Consider the following 20,618-nt stretch of genomic DNA (forward strand, 5'->3'; position numbering starts at 1 on the left):
GAAAAAGAAGCTTATTTTTCATAAACAAAGTTGATCACATGGGGAAAAATAATTATCCTATTCATTCTCTTTGTAGTTTGAGGTAAGTCAAATATAGGGGAATGCTAAATATATAGAGAAAATGTGAATGTAAATTTAACCTACAAACAGTGTGAAATGATTCCCTTTTTTCTGCATCCTTGAAAACACCTGTTGTTTCTTATTGTTAATTTTAGCCATTTTGACAGGTGTGAGGTGATACATCATTGTAGTTTTGATTTGCATTTCTCTGATGATGAGTGGTGTTGAGCATCTGTTTCTGTTAGCTGTCTGTCTTCTTTGGAAGAAAATATCTATTCATGTCTTTTACCCATTTATTACCTGGTTTATTTGGATTTTTTGGGTGTTGAGTTTTGTAAGTTCTTTATTTATTGTGGATATTAACCCTTTATGGGATATGTCATTTACAGATATCATCTCCCATTCCATAGGTTGTCTTTTAGTTGTATTGTTTCTTTTGCTGTGCAGAAGCTTTTTATCTTGATGAGGTCCCAATAGTTTATTTTTGTTTTTGTTTCCCCTTGCTTCAGGAAACATATCTAGTAAGAAGATGCTACAGCCAAAGTCAAAGAAGTTACAACCTGTGCTCACCTCTAGGATTTTGATGGCTTCCTGTCTCACAATTCCAGACCTCAAGGTACATTACAAAGCTGTAGTGATCAAGACAGTATAGTACTGGCCCAAAAACAGACACAGAGATCAATGCAATAGAATGAAAAATGCAGAAATGAACTCACAGCTATATGGGTAATAAACCTTTGCCAAAGCAGGAAAGAATATCCATTAGGAAAAAGACAGTTTCTTCAATAAGTGTTGGAGAAACTGGGCAGCAACATGTAAAGAATGAAACTGGACTACTTTATACACCATACACAAAAATAATTTCAAATAGTCCATCTATACTGTAAAATCAGAAGAATTTGAATACAATGTAGGTTGGTAAGTTATATTAAGGAATTATTGGTAATTTTTAGGGGAGATAGTTGAATTATATGTAGGTAGGAAAATATTCTTCATTTTTAAAAATGCTTAAGGAAACAGCAACAGATAAAATAGTTAATGTTTTCCTTTAAATTACATCTATTAGGGACGCCTGGGTGGCTCAGTGGGTAAGTGTCTGCCTTTGGCTCAGGTTGTGATCCTGGGGTCCCGGGATCGAGTCCTACATCAGGTTCCCTGAATGGAGCCTGCTTCTCTCTCTGCCTGTGTCTCAGCCTCTCTGTGTCTCCCATGAATAAATACATAAATAAATAAATAATCTAAAATAAAAAAATAAATAACACCAATTAGGAAAAAAATGAGGTTAAACAATTATGGTAAAATACTAATTATTAAATATGTGCAGTTTGGCTACCTTATATTTTTTCCGTACATTTTATATATTTGAAACTTTCCATAATAAAACTGATTTTTGAAATTCTAGAACATAAATGCAAGTCCTGACCTATTGAAATAATTTCATAACTATTTGATGAATTGAAGTGTGTGGTAAAAATAAAAATCCTAATATCCCAATAATTCAGTTGCGGGATTGAATTTCTTCCTGTAAACTTCTTTTTGCTTCATCCATTTTCTTTTCTATTATCATCAATGAAAGTAAATGTCCTACATTTGGAGGCATCATATATTTTTTTTTTGGTAGTACAATTCCAATCTTTCTTTTTTTTTTAATTTTTATTTATTTATGATAGTCACAGAGAGAGAGAGAGAGGCAGAGACATAGGCAGAGGGAGAAGCAGGCTCCATGCACCGGGAGCCCGATGTGGGATTCGATCCCGGGTCTCCAGGATCGCGCCCTGGGCCAAAGGCAGGCCCCAAACCGCTGCGCCACCCAGGGATCCCTACAATTCCAATCTTAATTGTATTTATTCTTGAGACCATTAGGAAGTAGTGTGCATCTGTGATTAATAATTATATTTCAGATTTCAAATTATATGTGTATGTACATTATCCTTTTGGAAAAAAAAAAAACTTTTCCAAATGATTCCTCAGGGTATACTAGGCCATATATATATCACTACTAAAAATTGTGCCTTAGATTCTTGAAGTTATATTTATAATGAGAATCATAATGTGAATAAGAAAAAGAAACTTTAATGATGCTTTAAAGTGTAGAACATTCTTCAAATAATTTTGAAGTACAGAATAAAAGTGCAAGTAAAACATAATTTTCCACAACACATTACAGGAAACATAGTATCATGTCTCCTCAAATTGAAGGAGATGCTGTAGTTCCAAAATTCAATGACAAGAGCCTGAATGTACAGAGTATGCCCAGAAAATCTTACCTCTAGATAGCTGCTAGTGGGCTTAGTTTCAATATTTTTCCTGTTTCTCTAGGCTGCCTTGTTATTTTCAATTTCAAATTTCTTTTAGAGAAACTGGCTCACTGTGAGCCAGATAATTATTTTTGAGAGAGAGAAAGAAAGATAAAGAGAGAGAGAGAGAGAGAACAAGCAGAGAGGGGAAGAAGGAGAAAGAAAGAATCTTAAGTAGGCTCCATGTTCAGCACAAAGCTGACACAGGGCTCGATCTCATGACCCTGAGATCATAACTTGAGCTCAAATCAGGAGTTGGATGCTTAACTGACTGAGCCACCAGGCGCCCCTGTGGGTCAGGTAATTTTATCACTGGATCATTCAGGGAGGACAAAGAGTGTCATGGTGTGTATACCCTGCTCATCCTCGTGAGCGGGGGCACTGTCATAATCAGAAGCTACTACCTAGTTATCCAAGCAACCTAATCCCTGATCCTTTGGTTTGCAATTTATGTTACTAGTTAATTTTGTAAATATGTGCAGGGCTAGAATTTCAAGAGGTGGTACACGTGCCCCTCCCTCATTGTACGAGTGTGCTATATGAATTTCCCCTACTTTTATTCCTCTTACAGTAGAGATTTTGTAAATTTGAAAATGGACTTATTACCAATTTAGCCTGATTTGTGAAACATTTGCATTTTGTCTGTACTGTATGCATTGTCTTTACCTCTTTATTTTTGTCACTTTTACATATATTAAGTCTCCACTCCCATCTGTCTGCAATGTGCCACTCTTTTGCATCTGTAATCTCCTATGTCATAACCACCCAATATCCATACATTTAGAGTTAACTATTTTGTCAAGTAAAAATGGCTCTGTAGCATTGTCCCATTCGATTTGGGGGATCCATCTTAATAGATTCCTATTAACCTGTCATGCGTTGAATCAGCGTGGCTGCCACTTGGTAAGGGCAATTCTCCTGAGGCACATGTTCTAAGACCCTAAGCCAATATCACAGATTTTAGGTTGTTTTTTTTTTAATATTTTATTCATTTACTCATGAGAGACACAGAAAGAGAGAGGTAGAGACACAGACAGATGGAGAAGCAGGCTCCATGCAGGGAGCCTGATGCGGGACTCGATCCCGGGACTCCAGGATCATGCCCTGGGCTGAAGGCAGGTGCTAAACTGCTGAGCCACCCGGGCTGCCCATATTTAGGTTGTTAAGGTGACTTCTCACTTCTGTGATAAAAAAAACTTACTGGCCAACGTTGGCAGTATCTATAGTCATCTGAAGGATCAACTAGACCTAGTATCCAAAATAATTCACTCCTATAAATGGCAGTAGATGCTGCCTTCCAGCAAGGAGCTCAACTGGGGTTTTCAATAGGAGAACCTGTATAATCACTGCAATGTGTCTTGGGCTTCTCAAATCATAGTGATTTGTTTCCATAAGTTTCTAAAGAGCAAGAATTCCAGGAGTAGTGACAGGAATTTACAAATTTCATATGGTTAATTATTGTAAGCTCCAAAACATCTTAACTCCTTCACATTCCAATAATTAAAGAAATCAATTCATTCAAGGGAAGGAATTTATATTCCGTATTTGATATGGGGAACAGCATACTCACATGGGAGAGAATTGATGGTGGCATCTTTGATTACTAACTTTACCCACTTTGCTTCATCTCCAAGGTCAACTTACTACTACTACTGCATTTTCCTCATCTTCCTTCCTTTTCTTCCTTCTATTCATGTAAGAGCACGTAGTATGAGGTCTACCCTGTGTACAGAACTTAAAGTATACAATACAGGGACACCTGGGTGGTTCAGTGGTTAAGCATCTGCTTTCAGCCCAGGGCGTGATCCTGGAGTCCTGGGATCGAGTCCCACATTGGGCTCCCTGCATGGAGCCTGCTTCTCCCTCTGCCTATGTCTCTGCTCCTCCTCTCTCTCTCTCTCTATCTCTCTCTATGTATCTTTCGTGAATAGACAAAATATGTTTAAATAAAGTATAAAATACACTATTATTAACTATATGCAAAATATTGTACAAAAGATCTCTAGGATTGATTCATTTTGCCTAAGTGAAATTTTAGTCGCAGTTGAACACCAACTACCTACATTCTCCCTCCTTCCAGTCTCTGGTAACCACCATTTTACTCCTTCTATGAGTTTGACTAATTTAGATATCTCATATGAGCGGAATCATGTAGTATTTGTTCTTCCGTGGCTTACTTATTTCACTTAGTATAATATGGCCCAGATTCATCCATGTTATCACATATATCAGATTTCCTTTGTTTCTAAGGCTAGATAATATTCTGTATATATAAACCATATTTTTAATCCATTCATCTGTCAGAGAATGTTGAGATTATCTCTCTTTTTTTGGCTGTTGAGAAAAATGCTATAGTGACCATCAAAGTGCATTTATCCTTTTGGGATCCTGTTGGTAAATATTGTGTCCATATCTTAGCTTCATACAATTTGCTAACACATTTACTCTGACTTTTACTTCATCTTTCAAAAATCTGTATTTGGATTATGGACTATGATCAATTTTACAAGTAGAGTTTGAAATTTGTTGAGTCTTCCTTTTGATCCAGTGCATGGTTACATATTTAAATAGTATGTGGATGTTGGGGGGAAAAGTCTATGTAATGTTTCTTAAATATAAACTTCTATAGCTACCTTAAAGTACTAGAAGCAATTTATGCTTAAAGATATTAAACTTTCAGTTGTGTTATGACTGATTTAGTTAGTTCTGTTTCACCATTTTTCCTTTGAATTTGGATTTGACTTATATTTTCCCTCATATGTATTTTTATATAGTTGCATTTATCATTTTCTGAAAATTTTATGATTTTCTAGATTTTGAGTCAAAGAAAGAACTTTCCCATTACAAATTTATGAATAATAATAATAATATTGTCTAGTATTTATGCTTTTATATTTGACTTTGGTGAAGTTTGGAGATAGTGGTTGTTGTTTTTGAGATAGCTTTTCACCTTGAAAATCCTTGTATCCATTACCTGCTATTCCCATCTCCATCCCCAGTATTTTGCAACCAATAATCTACTTCTTGTTTCCAAAGATTTGTTTATTCTAGATGTTTCATTTAAACTGAATTATATAATTTATGGCCTTTTTCACTTAGCATAATATTCTCAAGGTTATCCATGTTGTACCATATAACTCTACTAATTCCAATCTGTGGTCTTCCTAAGAATAGTTTGTATGGATTTTTCACCCCAAGGCCATACTTTATGGCTCCTTTACATTTCCATATATGTTGTTTTGTTAGAAAATAATATTTTAAATAATATTATGTGACAAGTCTAGAAAACAGGTTCTACTCCATCCTCAGATTTTTTGTTTTATTCTGGTGCTGTTTGCTGCTGATGTTTTTGCTTGCTTATGTAACATTTTTATGAAACAATCCTGAAAATTCTGTTTTCTTTGTCATTTATGGCCACTGACATCTCTTGAGTCAGCTTAGTGGTCAGCTAATGAAAGGACAGAGATTCCCAAAATGCATGGAATCAATGTTTTCCTTGTTTTGCTGAGCGTCATTGTGCACATTGTGCTATGTCTTAAACACTCAGCGAGGCTGATTACAACTCTGCCTTAGCCTTCACTTCCTGTTTGTATAGACTCTCAAGGTTAGCCAGGGTGTAGGGCCTTCCCAGTTATTTTCTGAACATACATGCAGCCCTGAGCATGAGAACAGCCCTTGTGCAAGACCCAAATTATCCAAAAATATTGAAATACTGGTGATTTTCATATTTCTCTATGGTTATTTTATCCTTCAAGTTTTCATTTTAGACTTTTTGGTTGGCTGTTGCTTGCCCCAATTCTTATCTACTGTCTCAGGAAGCAAATATGGTGTTAACTGTTTTTTGTTTTGTTTTGTTTTTGTTTTTAATACCCAACTGGGTTAAGTCTATATCAGAATAAATAAAGATGGTGCTGGAAGTGAGGTCTACCAGGGAACTACCAGACAGGTCAAATAATGGAGGCTCTTCAATCATGTTCTGCTTCAGCCAGGGGCTGTGAGGCTGCTAGTCTTCACTATGATTGTAGACTGTTGGGTTTCAAGGTTACCATGGAGCTGAAATGTAGGATGGCATAGGACAAATGAAAATGCACAAGACTTTTTTTTTTTAACAAGATTTATTCCCTTCTTGAATAAAACTCCCTAGATGATTGTAATGTTTGCTTAATTTCCAGAGTACAGTGTTGATTCTGACAGTTTTTGCCAGTGTTCTCATTGCTTTTATAAAACAGTTTTTTCATAGGTCGTACTCTGCCATTTTTGTTATTTATTTATTTATTTATTTATTTATTATCAAATTTAATATGTTTTTTTATTGGAGATGTCCACCCAGCACAACATGCTCAATATGCCCCCAAATACACATTTATAATTGTTTATGTCACTGATATGTAGCAATAATTCTAATTTCTATGTGTCACAGTTAGGGATACTTGAAGTCTTCTGTGAACTTTCACTTTAGCCTTTGTTTTTTTCTTACTATGGGTAGAAATCCTGGACTCAATCCATTACAATAAATATGTCTTTATTGCCTCCATTCTTTTTTTTTAAGTTTTTATTTAAATTCCAGTTAGTTAACATACATTGTAATATTAATTTCACATATACAACTTAGTATTCATCACTTACATACAATACAGGGTACTCATCACAAGTACATTCCTTACTCCCCATCACCTATTTCACCCATCCCCTTACCCACCTCACCTCTGGTAACCATCAGTTCATTCTCTATAGTTAAGAGTTTGTTTCTTACTTGCCTCTCTCACCCCCTTTTCCTCTTTTTTCATTTGTTTTGTTTTTTAAATTCCCCGTATGTGTGAAATGGTATTTGTCTTTCTCTGACTGATTTTGCTTAGCATAATACTCTCTAGCTCCATCCATGTCATTGCAAGTGGCAAGATTTCATTCTTTTCTAATATTGAATAATTTTCCATTATATATATAATGGAAATATATATATACCACATCCTCCTTATGCATTTGTCAGTTAATGGACACTTGGTCTGTTTCCAAAATTTGGCTATTGTAGATAATGCTACTATAAACATCGGGGTGCACATATGCCTTTGAATTTGCATTTTTGTATTATTTGGGTGAATACCTAATAGTGCAATTGCTGGATGTAGGGTAGTTTCTATTTTTTAACTGAATAATTTGGGGTTTGGGGGGAGGTTAGTTTTATAAGTTCTTTATATATTTTGAATATTAATCCTAAATGATGAAGTCCCAATAGTTTATTTTTGCTTTTTTTACCTTTACCTCAGGAGACATATCTAGAAAGAAGTTGCTACAGCCAGTGTCAAAGAAGTCACTACCGTTGTTCTCCTGCAGGATTTTTATGGTTTCAGGTCTCATATTTAGGTCTTTAATTCATTTTGAATTTATTTTTGTGTTTGGTGTGGGAGAGTGTCCCACTTTCATTCTTTTACATGTTGCTGTCCAGTTTATTCAAGGAACAAAACAGCAATGTCCACTCTCACCAGCAAATCTCCTAAAAAAAGAGAGCAAGTGGTAAAAAAAAAAAGCAAAATTAAATAATAAATACTAAGTCAAACAAATGAATTACCAAGAAACATGCTTCATATATTAAATGTATAATAAATTCAATATAAATAAATTAAATATAAAATGCACAGTCATTTCAAACACTTAAGGCATATTTTTTGTATAAATGTATTAAAATAAGGCAGCCCTGGTGGGTCAGCAGTTTAGTGCAGCCTTCAGCCCAGGTCATGATCCTGGAGACCTAGGATCAAGTCCTGGTCGGGCTCCCTGCAAGGAGCCTGCTTCTCTCTCTGCCTGTGTCTCTGCCTCTCTCTGTCTGTGTTTCTCATGAATAAATAAATAAAATCTTTTAAAAAGTATTAAAATAATCTCAATTCACTTTAAAAATAAAAATTGACATGAAATATTTCCTGCTTATAATGCCATATAATTTGTAAATAGGAATAAGCTATGTATAATGTACCTAATTGTGTTAAACATATATTTTTCCTGTCCTATTTCTTGGCTTTGGACTGTGAAATAAAACAATACCATTATTCCTGTAATCTATATATCTATCATCTATATTTAGATGTATGCCAGGTGAGGGGTGTGTTTGTGTGTGTGTGTGTGTGTGTGTGTGTGTGTGTGTACACAAATCGAAAGCAAAACATTCAGATGTAATAAACACTTTAAGAAATTGATAATTCTTTGTATCTTATGAGACCCGCAAAATGTATTGGAAAATAATCCACAAAGGCTTCAGTTTCATTATAACTATAGTAACGGCATATGTACTGACTGTGTGTAAATTTGCATGGATTTGTCAAAATCAGTACCTACTTTTTGTTTACACCAATAAAGAGTGATAAAATAAAATAAACATATTACTATTTGCATATATTATTGCACTAACCAATGCAAATGCACGTGTAAGAAAACATTCTAAGTTTGGAAATTTATGGTCAGGCAAGGAAAACACGATAGAAATTCAGAGTGATATGCAGTGTTTTGAGATACCTATTATAAAATATTTCAGGATCTGAAAATGCTTTTTCAGTAATTAGATTCAGAATCCACATTAAATATATGCTTTCCATTATGGGCTCTAATTCTAAAAATAGTTTTGATAAATTCAACGTATCAAGGGAAACATGTACAAAATGAAGATGGTGAAGTCATTAATATTTATAGGAGGCATTCTATCACTTTTGCCAAGCTGAAGCAGTGCCATGTTTAGTTGTTGTAATAATAAATGTTCCATGAAATAGAGCTATATTACTGTGAGCCGGGATGCTCTAGCTGCCTTCAACACAGCCATTGACCTCTATGCTTAAAGATTTCTTCCTCCCACATCACACTTTTTCTGTGAAGGTAATCCAGAATTAGACTATCCAAACTTAAAAACAAAACAAAACAACAAGCAAATAAATACAGTCTAGGAGAGAAACTTCTTAGGATGAAATTTAAAGGCAAAGAACAAAATAAATGTTTTTAAAACATTCGAAAGTAACATAGAAGGGGGGTGAAAGCTGTGGTCATGCATCTTTTATTTATCTTCTTGGACTCAATGCAGTTTATTTGCATTTGCTATTTTTTTTTTATTTATGATAGTCACAGAGAGAGAGAGAAAGGCAGAGACACAGGCGGAGGAAGAAGCAGGCTCCATGCACCCGGAGCCTGATGTGGGATTCGATCCCGGGTCTCCAGGATCACGCCCTGGGCCAAAGGCAGGCGCCAAACCGCTGTGCCACCCAGGGATCCCTTGCATTTGCTATTAATACATGTCTATTGTTTGCAAAGACACACAATTTGGATTAATTCCTTAGGCTACTACTAGTGAAATATCTTTTTATATTTCATCTAATAATATCCATAAAATATTATTTGATTCTTATTAAGAATATTAAGACCAGTTCAGAAATTGGCATTGAGATGACAAAATACTGCTTTATTCTTAGATTTAAAAAATTATGGAACCTTTGCTAAGATGCCTATTTGTGATATATTCTTTTCCGTACTCTTCTATTCTTCCTCTCAGTGACTGAACTTCAATAACATCTAAGTCAGCATTAGTATTTTATAAATGAGGAATTTTTGTTTTAAAGTTTAATTATGTAGCTTGAAAAAACAATTTATGTTTGCAAATTATGATTTGGCACAATTAAACATAAATGCAAGCAGATGGTAAAATGTAGTAATTTAAATTTTCTTGTTATTATTTTGTTTTTAAATTTTGGATGTTAATGGAAGGTTTTGATAGTTTAATTTCAATAGTTCCCACCATTTAAAAATATATCGCATTTTAAGTATATTAAGAGGGTTCTCCAAATGGCATGCATTTGTCAAATATCTGACACAAGATCTTCCAAAGCTACACTAACAATTATTTAAAAAATAAACCTTTCTGTAATTTTGATATGTTAGAAAGGTCTATATTTATAGTAATTCATGGGTAGAGTATATTTACAAATATTTCTGAAAAATACACTCTGAACAGCCTGACCTACATTCTCAATTGCATGAAGATAAGAGGAATATGCAAGACGAAATTCAGAAGAATGAAATAACCTGCCGGATTAATGGAGTGGATCGCGACACAGGGTCTCCAAAAAGAGACAAAAGCCCTAGACCCTAAGTTTGTGTCACCCAGTGTCCTAATGATCCAGCACCACTGCTCTTCAGATTATCAGAACAGACACGAGTGGCCTCAAGTACTGCCACAGCTTCTGCTACGACCTGCACATTTGTGTCCTATCAAAATCCTGTGTCAAAATCACGACCCCCTCACCCCCATGACCGCCTTTAGAGATGAGACCCCTAAGGAGGTATTGAAGGTTAAATGAGGTCATAAGAGCGGGGTTCTTATCTGACAGGATTGGTATTTTTAAACAAACATCAGAAAGCCCATCTGTGGGAGGTGTCAGCATATGTGCAGATGAAGGTTCCCACGAGATCCAGGGAATGGGGGGGCCATCTGCATGCCAGGGACGGAGCACTTATCAGGAGTGCAATCAGCTCTCATCTTCAGGTGGAACTTCCAGCCTCCAGGCTTGGGAGAAAATACATTTCTGGTGAAGACCCCCAGTCTGTAGTAGGTTGTATGGCAGCCCAAGCAGGCCAATACGTCTTCCAAGTAAAATTTAAGACAAGGGTTAGGCAATGGAAGCCAGAGGAAGTAGGCGTTGTTATTCAGCTCTATTTCCTCAAGTCAAAGAGGAAATCAAGAAGGTGTGCTCACTTGCATATGTGGAAAAGTGAGAACATATGGGACCAAATAATAATAATAATAATAATAATAATAATAATAATAATAAAACAAATGGCACTAAAAGCGTAAAACATGATACAGCACTAAAGCAAAAAGGAATATAATATGAAGAGAAAAATCCACTTCCATTCCAGAGCCAAGGATATCAAGATAATCTCTGGTTGACACACACTAGTCATTGAGGCATGGGACACAAAAGAGCACAGAGGTCTGTATCTTAGCTCTTAAAGCATCTTCTTGAATGTGACTTCTTGAATGTGACAAATAGTTACGTGACTGACTGACTGAATGAGCAACAGTAATATGAACTAGATGGCAGGAAAGTGATCACCTCCAAAGGCTGTGGCTTGCTCAACTACTGAGTAGGCGAAGCCGAGACTCCCTGCATCTTCCGATTCCAAGGCAAGTGCTTGCTAGCAGTATCTACTTTATTAATCTGTAACTATTTTGTTACCCCCAATTTAGAAGCATTTGTGTCCCCCCCCAAAAAAAAAGTATGCTGCCCTTGCACTGGAGAAGGGAGAGGCGCTAGTTATGCTGCTTCCATTAGACAGTCCTTCCAAAGGCTTTCCTCCAGGGCCATTACCAAATCCAGAAAACCCTCCTCCTCCAGAAGGTACAATCAAACCTTTAGCACCTTTAAAGGCCCCTCCACTATCAGATTCAAATCCAACATTTCTACGCTTTGCTTTCTTTATGGCTCTATTCTTCAAGACTTCCTCACTGGCCACTGAGAATGTTCCCACCTCTTCTGCTTCATCTTCTTGATCCCAATTCCGATCTGTCAATTCCTTCTCAGCAATTCTTTTGGCCATATTTTCAAATCTGCTGGGCGCCGGCATTGTTGTGCTCATAATTAATTTGCTCCACCACGTCAAAAGTCCAGACCAGATGTCTACGTATTTGGGACATGTAGCCTTAAACTCCTGCCATTACATCCCTTCAAGGGCTCTGCATATAAAAAAATCATTGCCCGTGTCTTTTTTACAGTTTTGCTGTAGCTATTTTTTTTTTAAGTTTTAGTTTTTGAATTTTGTCACCATCCTCACATTTGCAGTAGTTTGGTGCTATAGTTGATTCATATTGCCATGTTATATTAGATTTTTCTTCTATTGAGACTATGTTAGAGCACTCTTTTTTTTTTTTTTTTTGCTGCAAGTTTTGATTCTCATAGTCTATGTTATTTCATTACCTTTGAATGGATATGAGGTTTGGTTGTTTGGTTTTGACGTGTTTCTGTTTTCTCTTTTTATATTCATGATTATTTGTTTTCAGAGACCTACAATATAAGGTAATTGTATGGGGAGAAGGAATAAAAGAGGTTTATTTGGTTTCTTAGTTCAAGATTGTTTTCATCAGTTGCCACATTAAAACACAGTTTCTGTAACAAACTACATGTTGTGTTTGAGGAGGAGAGTCTGTCTTCCACTGATTTATTGATACTAACTTCTTTTCGAGTTCCTGCCTGAAAACACTTTTAGTCTTTTTTTCCCCCTAGCTTCACTAAGTTTCCAAAGGATACCTTCTCTTCTCAAATTTTGTTCAACCCCAGAAACAAATATTTCCCAACATTCACATTTTATCCTCTGGTTTTCCACCTTTCTTCCTTTCAACATGGCAACAGCCAGTTCTCTTATGCACCAGGTCTCAATTTACTTTCAGAAGCTCCACCCTGAGGGTTTGGGACTCTCCTTCTAGGGGTGATGAGAACACAGAATGTAATTTACTCTTTTATAGACTTGGCGGGCTCTCAGCAAAGGGGAACGTCCTATGCATAGTACTTAGGAAAACGCAGTGTGAAAGTATAGGGGTAGAGAATATAATTGGTGACAGTTTTATGATTCAAAGAGAGAGCTCCAATTATTGGCAGGATTAGGATGTGATTTTAAAGGTGATGAGATTTCTGGTTACCTTAATAAAGGTCTCATATTTAGAATTTTAAAAAAGTTAATAGGGATGTATAGCCACATAACTAAGTGCCAAGCAATACCTTTGAATCACTTAGAATTCAACCTGAAAAATGTAACCAGAAAGATAATGGACATGAACTTATTGGAAACACGGTATAACACGCAGCCTACTGGTACTGAGACTACCTGGCGTGAAAGTGAAAGTGGGCTTCTCCATTACTGCAAATCCTTATCAAGTAGCTGAAAGGAGCTGTGACCTGATGGCAGTGTGACCTGCTTTACTGAAAGTTAGATTATGAAAGATGACCTCATAACTTTCTTCAAAGTCTAGAGTTAGTGATTTGTAAGAGGAGAACAGTTTGTAAATGTAACTATTTCTTCTTGGAAAATCTGTCTATGCACTGTATATCTCTCTCTCTATCTATCTATCTATCATCTATCATCTATCAATCTATCATCATCTATCTATCATCTATATAATTGTCCTAAAATAAATTTTAAGCCTCCAATATATCAGTGAAGACATCAAGAATTAATATATTTATGTATGTTTGCAATAAACAGTTATGGCAATGAACACGTACAGACACCAGTCATGATCTGAAAGAGCACTATATTTGTTTTAATAACTATTTAATTAATCCTTGATAATTTTCTTCCTCCAGGAACCTGAAACACTTCCTTGGTAAAGTGGAAATAATAATATGCAACATCCTTATAAGAGAGGATCTATAATTACGTTTCTGCTCTTTTCCATGAGTTTGGTGTATACTTTTTGCTTTAACAGGTATATTTTGTTAAGTTTCTTCTATATTTGAATAATACATATAAAATAGTGCACAGATGAAAAAAACATAGTAATTTAAACAATGTTTTTAGAGAAAATGAACATTATGAATAGAGAAAGACTAAACATCAGATCAATATTCTGTTTCCTGATGGACTTATATTGCTAATTTGAAGAAAGGAATGGATATCAGAGCTGCTTTGTATGTCTTTGTACAGTGAAATATTAGAGTCACACTAAAAACAGAATTCTGTTATTTTGGATCAATAATTTTTAAAAGATTTTTTAAAATCTACCCTGATATATAGTACAGGGCTTTACACATGCACTTGGTGACAAAATCATCTCTAAAAGGAAATCCACTGCTAGGAGTAACAAAATAAGACAAAATGACATGTATTTCATAATTGCAGGTATATATGGGTTGGAAGTAATTCTAATACCTGGGTATTTTGTATTATTTTTAATGCAAGATTAAGAATTTGTGCACACCCAGAAGTTCTTTCTATAATGGAAAAATAAAGTCCAACTGAATGGCTAAATTACTTTGCTGGGAGTTAATTTTCTTCTTAGATTTTTAACCAACATCTTGTATCCCAAATTACTCAGTGGAAAAGTAAATTGATGGCATGAAATTAATTTCCACTTTTTTTAATCTACATGGATATAAATCACTGCAACTTGGGGGAGGTTGAAAAATGACTGTATTAACAAAACTTCATGTTCAACAGACAAATAAACATCCTCACAAATCCAAATCACCACTGCATATTTACCCATCATTAGCCATAATCTACTTGAGATGATGATGATAAATGAACCAAGAAACTGGATCCCCAAACAGTACCTATTTAATGATAACAAACAACCCAAAACACAGAAAGACTCACCTTCCATGAAATTGGTGTCTAGCCTTTCGGGGACCTAACTCAATCTCTGGTGTCACAGGTTTCTGTTATCAAGAGCGCTCTTCCCATAATCTCACAGCTTTGCTTCCATTTTAATACTAATATTTTCATGAATGTAGTTGATGTTGATACACAATGATAAACTTTCTCAAGGTAAATCCATTAACTCTTATATTTAGATGGATAGGTGAAAGATAGATAAAGGTAGATGATAGATGATGATGATAGATCGGTAGATCAATAGTTGATAAATAGACTGACCCACCATAAGGAAATATTTAAGATGTTTTTAGTTTTTCATTAAAAAACTAGTACTTTGGCAATTTTAACAATATTTCCAAAGTTCTCAAAGGCTCCGTCTCCAATCTTCTAAGCTATAGCTGTAAGATTAAGCTTGAACAATTTTATGTTTTGTGCTATGACTTTCAAGACCTAAGATGAAGTCTTTTGGGTCACTACATATTCAAATAACAAGTGCCCTTTGCTTTGTGACTCTGGTAAATTCATGTTATCATACTTCATAGTTATGAGGCCTAATCTCAATAGTAGGAGGCAGGGCTTAAATTGTCTTTCCAGCGTCTCATGGTCACCCTTTCACTCTTCCTGTCTGTAGGCACAAACCTGCCCATTTACACCAACATAGAGCTCTATTCTGCTGATTCTATGGAATGGGTTGATTAAATGAATATCTGGCCTATTTTTAAATCTTGACATATTTTCTCTGGATGTTGATTATACTGTTTTTATTGCCATAAATTATTTTATCAACTGTGGCCTTTCTTTTTACTTATCAAGAATTTATGAGTACCTCTTAATCACATCAGCAAGGTGAAGAACCAATCATCACAATAAAGGCAATCTATTCTCCTTATATGACTTGAATTTAGGGAGAGCATCTCTTATGAGATATTTCTGAGACTCCTTTGTATATTATTATTAGAGATGCATCTCAATGCTTTTTTTCTTAAATAGCTGTTGTTAAAATTTAAGAAAAAATAAGCAGAAATAACTCAGATAGAAATGGACCTACGGAAACAAAATCTATCCAGGAAAACAAATTCAAAAGATAAACAACAAACTGAATTGCACTTCTATCACAGACAAATCCTACTGTCCCTACATCTAGAAGACAAATACAGATGAAGGAAAAAATGGCAATTCTATTAACCTATGACAAAGTGAATTGAAGAGTACAAATGATATATGCTATGGGAGTTTAAATAGACACACTTCATACTGTCTGGTTAACATAGAATAGAAATTGGAACCGGAGCTTAATCTTGGGATCAAAAAGTGAATTTTACTGTTGCATGTGAGAAAGAAAAGTAGACGGGTGTGGAAGAGAATTGCAGACAGACAAAGATATTACAGAGATTAGTATTACTATTAGTGATGAATCTTCTAGGTAAGAACTGAAAAGGTTAAGACATGATTAAATTTTCCTACAAGGGTGGATAGAACGTGATTTTCTAAAGGATTCGTAGAAAGTATTAGAATGGCAGCTGTATTTGTTTTCTGTTGGTGCTATAATAAATTACTGCCGACCCAGTGGCTTCGAACAATAGAAGTGTATCCTGTTACACTTCCAGAGGTCAGAAGTCTGACATGTATTTCATTGGCTACGATCAAGGGGACTGTGAGAGCTGCAGTCACCTGGAGACTTCAGTCTGGCGTCTTGAAAATATTGCTCCTACAGGTTGTAGGAGGTCTGGGTGGATTTGTGTCCATAGCTGATTTTTCCTTCCCCTCGTGCCCGTGGGTGTCCGGGCATGCCCTCACATCACAGATTTGGATGAGACAACCTCCTCAATTAAGCCTTTTAATCCTTAGGAGAGTTCGGAGAGAAAGCTGTGGGTGCACTTTGGGCAGAGGTTGTGATTCCAGGACCCAGACCATCCCCTGCAAGGAAGTTGTTTATAAGACTTAGTCTGATCTTCCCTGTGAGTATCTGGTGATATTTGTCAAGCAAAAGCCTGCAAAGGGAGTAAATTCTAGCACCCCTGATACCCCCCTTGGTTTTATTTTATTTTTTATTTTGTTTTTTTCCCCTTTGGTTTTACACTCTCACTAGCCTATTTAGCTTTAAGAAATTGTTAAAATATTCTAGCTTATTCTTATTTATAAATCATTTGGTGATTTCTGTCCCAGGTAAGCAAATACTCAGTCCCAGTTTCTACCTACAGCTTTCTGTGTCGCTCAATATTTCTGAGTAGTTTTTGGCCCTGTGACCTCACTTCCCTGATAGTTTCAAGAAAAGTCATTATTTGCAGTTTGTCCAACTATTCTCTTGTGGCAGGTAGAAGACTGGCCTCTTTCCAGTTTTCTGTATCTCTTTATTAGATATAGTGGCATTGAGTGACTCTTCAGTAAGCTTTCATGATTTATAACCTTTAAAGAATTTGTCCATTTTATCTAAATTTTTAAATGTATTGCCATAGGTTTGTTCATAATATCCTATTATTTATTAATCTGTAGAATCAGCAATAATGTCACCTTGCCATTCCAATATTGGAAATTTCTGTTCTCTTTCCTTTTTTCCCCCTCATCAATCCAACTATAAGTTCATAACTATTGTTGATTCTGTCCAGAACCCACTACGGATTACATCAATTTTCTTTATTGCTTTGCTATGTTTTCCATCTCATTTATGTATGCTCTCACTTTTATTGTTTCCTTTGTTTACTTTTAGTTTAAAATGCTCTTCTTTTTTTTTTTTTTTCAAAATTGCTCTTCTTTTTCTAGTTGCTTATGGTAGAATCTGAAGTCAATGATTTAAAACATTTCTTCTTAATCTATGTAGTTACTACTGGAAATTTCTCATCTTTATAGCTACATTCTACAAACTGAAATGGTGTGCTATGTTTCTCCAGAAAAAACAATTCTTTCTAATTTCCCCCTTGATTGTTTCTTTGACTCATATTATTTTGAAGTACAGGATTAAGTTTACATGTATTTGGATATTTTTCAGGTCATCGATTTAATGATTTCTAGTTTAATTCTAATTTCTTTGGAGAATATCCTATTTAATACTTGAATCCTTTTACATTTATTGAAATTTTTATTAATTATAATAAGATCCGTCTTGATAAATATTTTTTGTACATTTACAATGTGTATACTACTGTCCTTGTATGGTGTATATTTTAAGTGTCAGTTGAGTCAACTCCTTGGATAATCTTCAAGTTTTTCACATTGAAAAACTAACTTTCACTTTTTAAAATAGCAAGAAAATGTCATTGAAATCTGATTATCATGGATCTGCCTATTTCTTCTTGCAGTTTCATTGGTTTTTGCTTTATATGTTTTGCAGCTCTGATATTAAGTACATGGGTGCTTAGAATATTTGTGCCATTTTACTGGATTGACCCCTTTAGCATTATGAAATGACCCTGGTAATATTTTTGCTCAAAAACCTACATCACAAAACTAATTTAGTCACTAATGTTTTTGATTAGGGTGAGCATAGTATAGTGTTTTAACTAGTACAACATAGAGAACATAGTCAATAACATTATAATAATGGAGGATGACAGATGGTAACTTTACTTATGTTGAGCATTGTGTAACGTATGAAACTGTTAAATCACTATGGTGTACACCTGAAACTAATGTAATATTGTAGGTCAACCAAACTTCAACTAAAAATTGAGGAAAACATGAATTTGAAAGAAGAAAATTTGACCTCTCAGCTATGTGATTATATGGCATTTTATGGTAATATTTAAAGCAAATATTTATGTGAATTCATGTTTTTCTGTTTCATTCTCTTTTTTAAAAATATTTTATTTATTTATTCATGACAGACACAGAGAGAGAGAGAAAGAGGCAGAGACAAAGGCAGAGGGAGAAGCAGGCTCCATGCAGGGAGCTCGATGTGAGACTCAATCCCGGGGCTCCAGGATCAGGCCCTGGGCTGAAGGTGGCGCTAAACAGCTGAGCCACCCAGGAATCCCCTTTTTGTTTCATTCTTGTAGAAAAGTAATAAATTAAAAATTAGTCATTTTGAGAATGATTCAGGAAATATCACTTATATGGAAAATAATATTTTAAAGGATAGAAGTCATTTAAATATGTTATATCTTCATTTTTCCTTTGAGTATAAACCTTGATTTTGATTTATTTGTATTTCTAGATCTGACTCTTTTATTTCTCATTCCATTTTTTTCTCATTCTATTTATTTCTGAGTAGTTAAAAAGATTTTTCTCATTAAAAGTAAGCCATTGTAGTTTCAACTTTGGCTAGTTCTAATACAATGAGAAAAAAATGCTATAAAATCAGTCAATCATGGTTCTGGAGGGGTTTTTGAGTGAAACCATACTAAGTTTTATAAAAGTAATATTAATAGAAACCTAAACTCAAAATGGTTCTAAAGAAAAATATTCTCTCTGGGATGCCTGGGTGGCTTAGTGGTTGAGCATCTGCCTTCAGCTCAATGTGTGATCCTAGAGTCCTGGGATCGAGTCCCACGTCGGGCTCCCTGCATGAAGTCTGCTTCTCCCTCTGCCTGTGTCTCTGTCTCTCTCTCTCTCTGTGTCATTCATGAATAAAAAAATAAAATATTAAAAAATAAGAAAGATATTCTCTCTCTCAAGGAAAATAAAATTTATAAAATTCTAAATCAAATTAAATTTTAGGTTTCTGTTGGAAGAGGAAATCCATATGATTACTTTTATTATAATTTCAAAATGTTGTTAACACTTTTGAGGGTATTTTAAAAATAAAATGCACATATCAGCATTTCCAAGGACAGAATAATTTCATATTGTCTTTCTTTTCCTATGCATATTACCAGAGTAATATTTTCACGTCTTAAGATTGTAACATACAATATATTAACTATATTTTCATCTGACTTGTCATATTAAATTATATTTAGTATAGAATTTTAAGATTTCTTATTTAACAAAAAGAAAGAAAAAAGAAAGAAGAAAAGAAAGAAAGAAAGAAAGAAAGAAAGAAAGAAGAAAGAAAGAAAGAAGAAAGAAAGCAAATGAGTAAAATAAAGAAAAACTGGAACGGAGGCAAGATGCGAAAAAGTAAGAAAAGAAGTTAGAAATGAAGAAATGATGGATAAAGATTTTAAAAAGGCTAGACAAAAGAGAGTAAGAAAGAAACACCACCCACCTAAGATTGAGGGGATGAAAATAATTCATAGCTCATGAAATGTACATTTAAAAAGTACAGATAAAAACAAAGACTGCTATATAAATTTTACATGGAAAGTCAAAGTCCTAACTATGAAATATAAAAGAATACACAGGACACTTCAAGTTTAAATGTGTCACTCTTGTCTCTCATTACAAAAGTTAAAATTCATTATATTAAAATTCAAATAAGTAATCGTTCCTTCTGTATTATCAGTTGACTATGACAAAGAGTTCTACACATAAGCAACATTTTTTGTCCTCTTGCTTCAGGTATGGATAGCCCCTTCATATCCTGTATTTATTCAAGGGAAGTCTTCTGTATGGTAGTACTCCTTACAAAGCTTCCTACCTCAATTCCAGTTCTCCAAAGAATAATTTTCTGTGAACAGATCAGTGTCTAGGCAATAATTAATCTTAATCAAATAAACAAGAAATATGTTGAGGCAGCCTAGGAATAATTAATTTATCTTCAGGGATTAAAAAAACTATGATGAAGAGACCACATTACAAGAAAGCCTCGACTTGTCAAAGGCAGAAAAGCTGATCTTTAACTACAGAGAATCTTTGCCATTTTTGCATTCACTAGTACACCTAATTAATATTTTGCATGAATTTGTTCAAATTAGTCCACCAGGGAGTTGGGTCTCATCTGGAATATAATAAAGCCAAGTAGAGATACTGACCTAAGGTCAGTTAGCAGTTAATCAAATGGGCATCCAAGCTATTAATTTTCTTTTAGACTTGGAAATAAAA

General features: G+C 34.8%; 1 protein-coding gene across 1 annotated transcript; it reads right to left on the reverse strand.

Moving 5' to 3' along the window:
- Nucleotides 1-11,573: 11,573 nt before the first annotated feature.
- Nucleotides 11,574-11,935, reverse strand: LOC121486514 (nuclear pore complex protein Nup50-like). The gene has a single exon (XM_041747434.1). The coding sequence runs from the start codon at nucleotides 11,925-11,927 to the stop codon at nucleotides 11,574-11,576; it is 354 nt and encodes a 117-aa protein (XP_041603368.1). The 5' UTR covers nucleotides 11,928-11,935.
- Between the last annotated feature and the right edge of the window lie 8,683 nt (nucleotides 11,936-20,618).

The sequence above is a fragment of the Vulpes lagopus genome, chromosome 3 (assembly GCF_018345385.1).
Source record: "Vulpes lagopus strain Blue_001 chromosome 3, ASM1834538v1, whole genome shotgun sequence".
NCBI classification, from domain to species: domain Eukaryota; kingdom Metazoa; phylum Chordata; class Mammalia; order Carnivora; family Canidae; genus Vulpes; species Vulpes lagopus.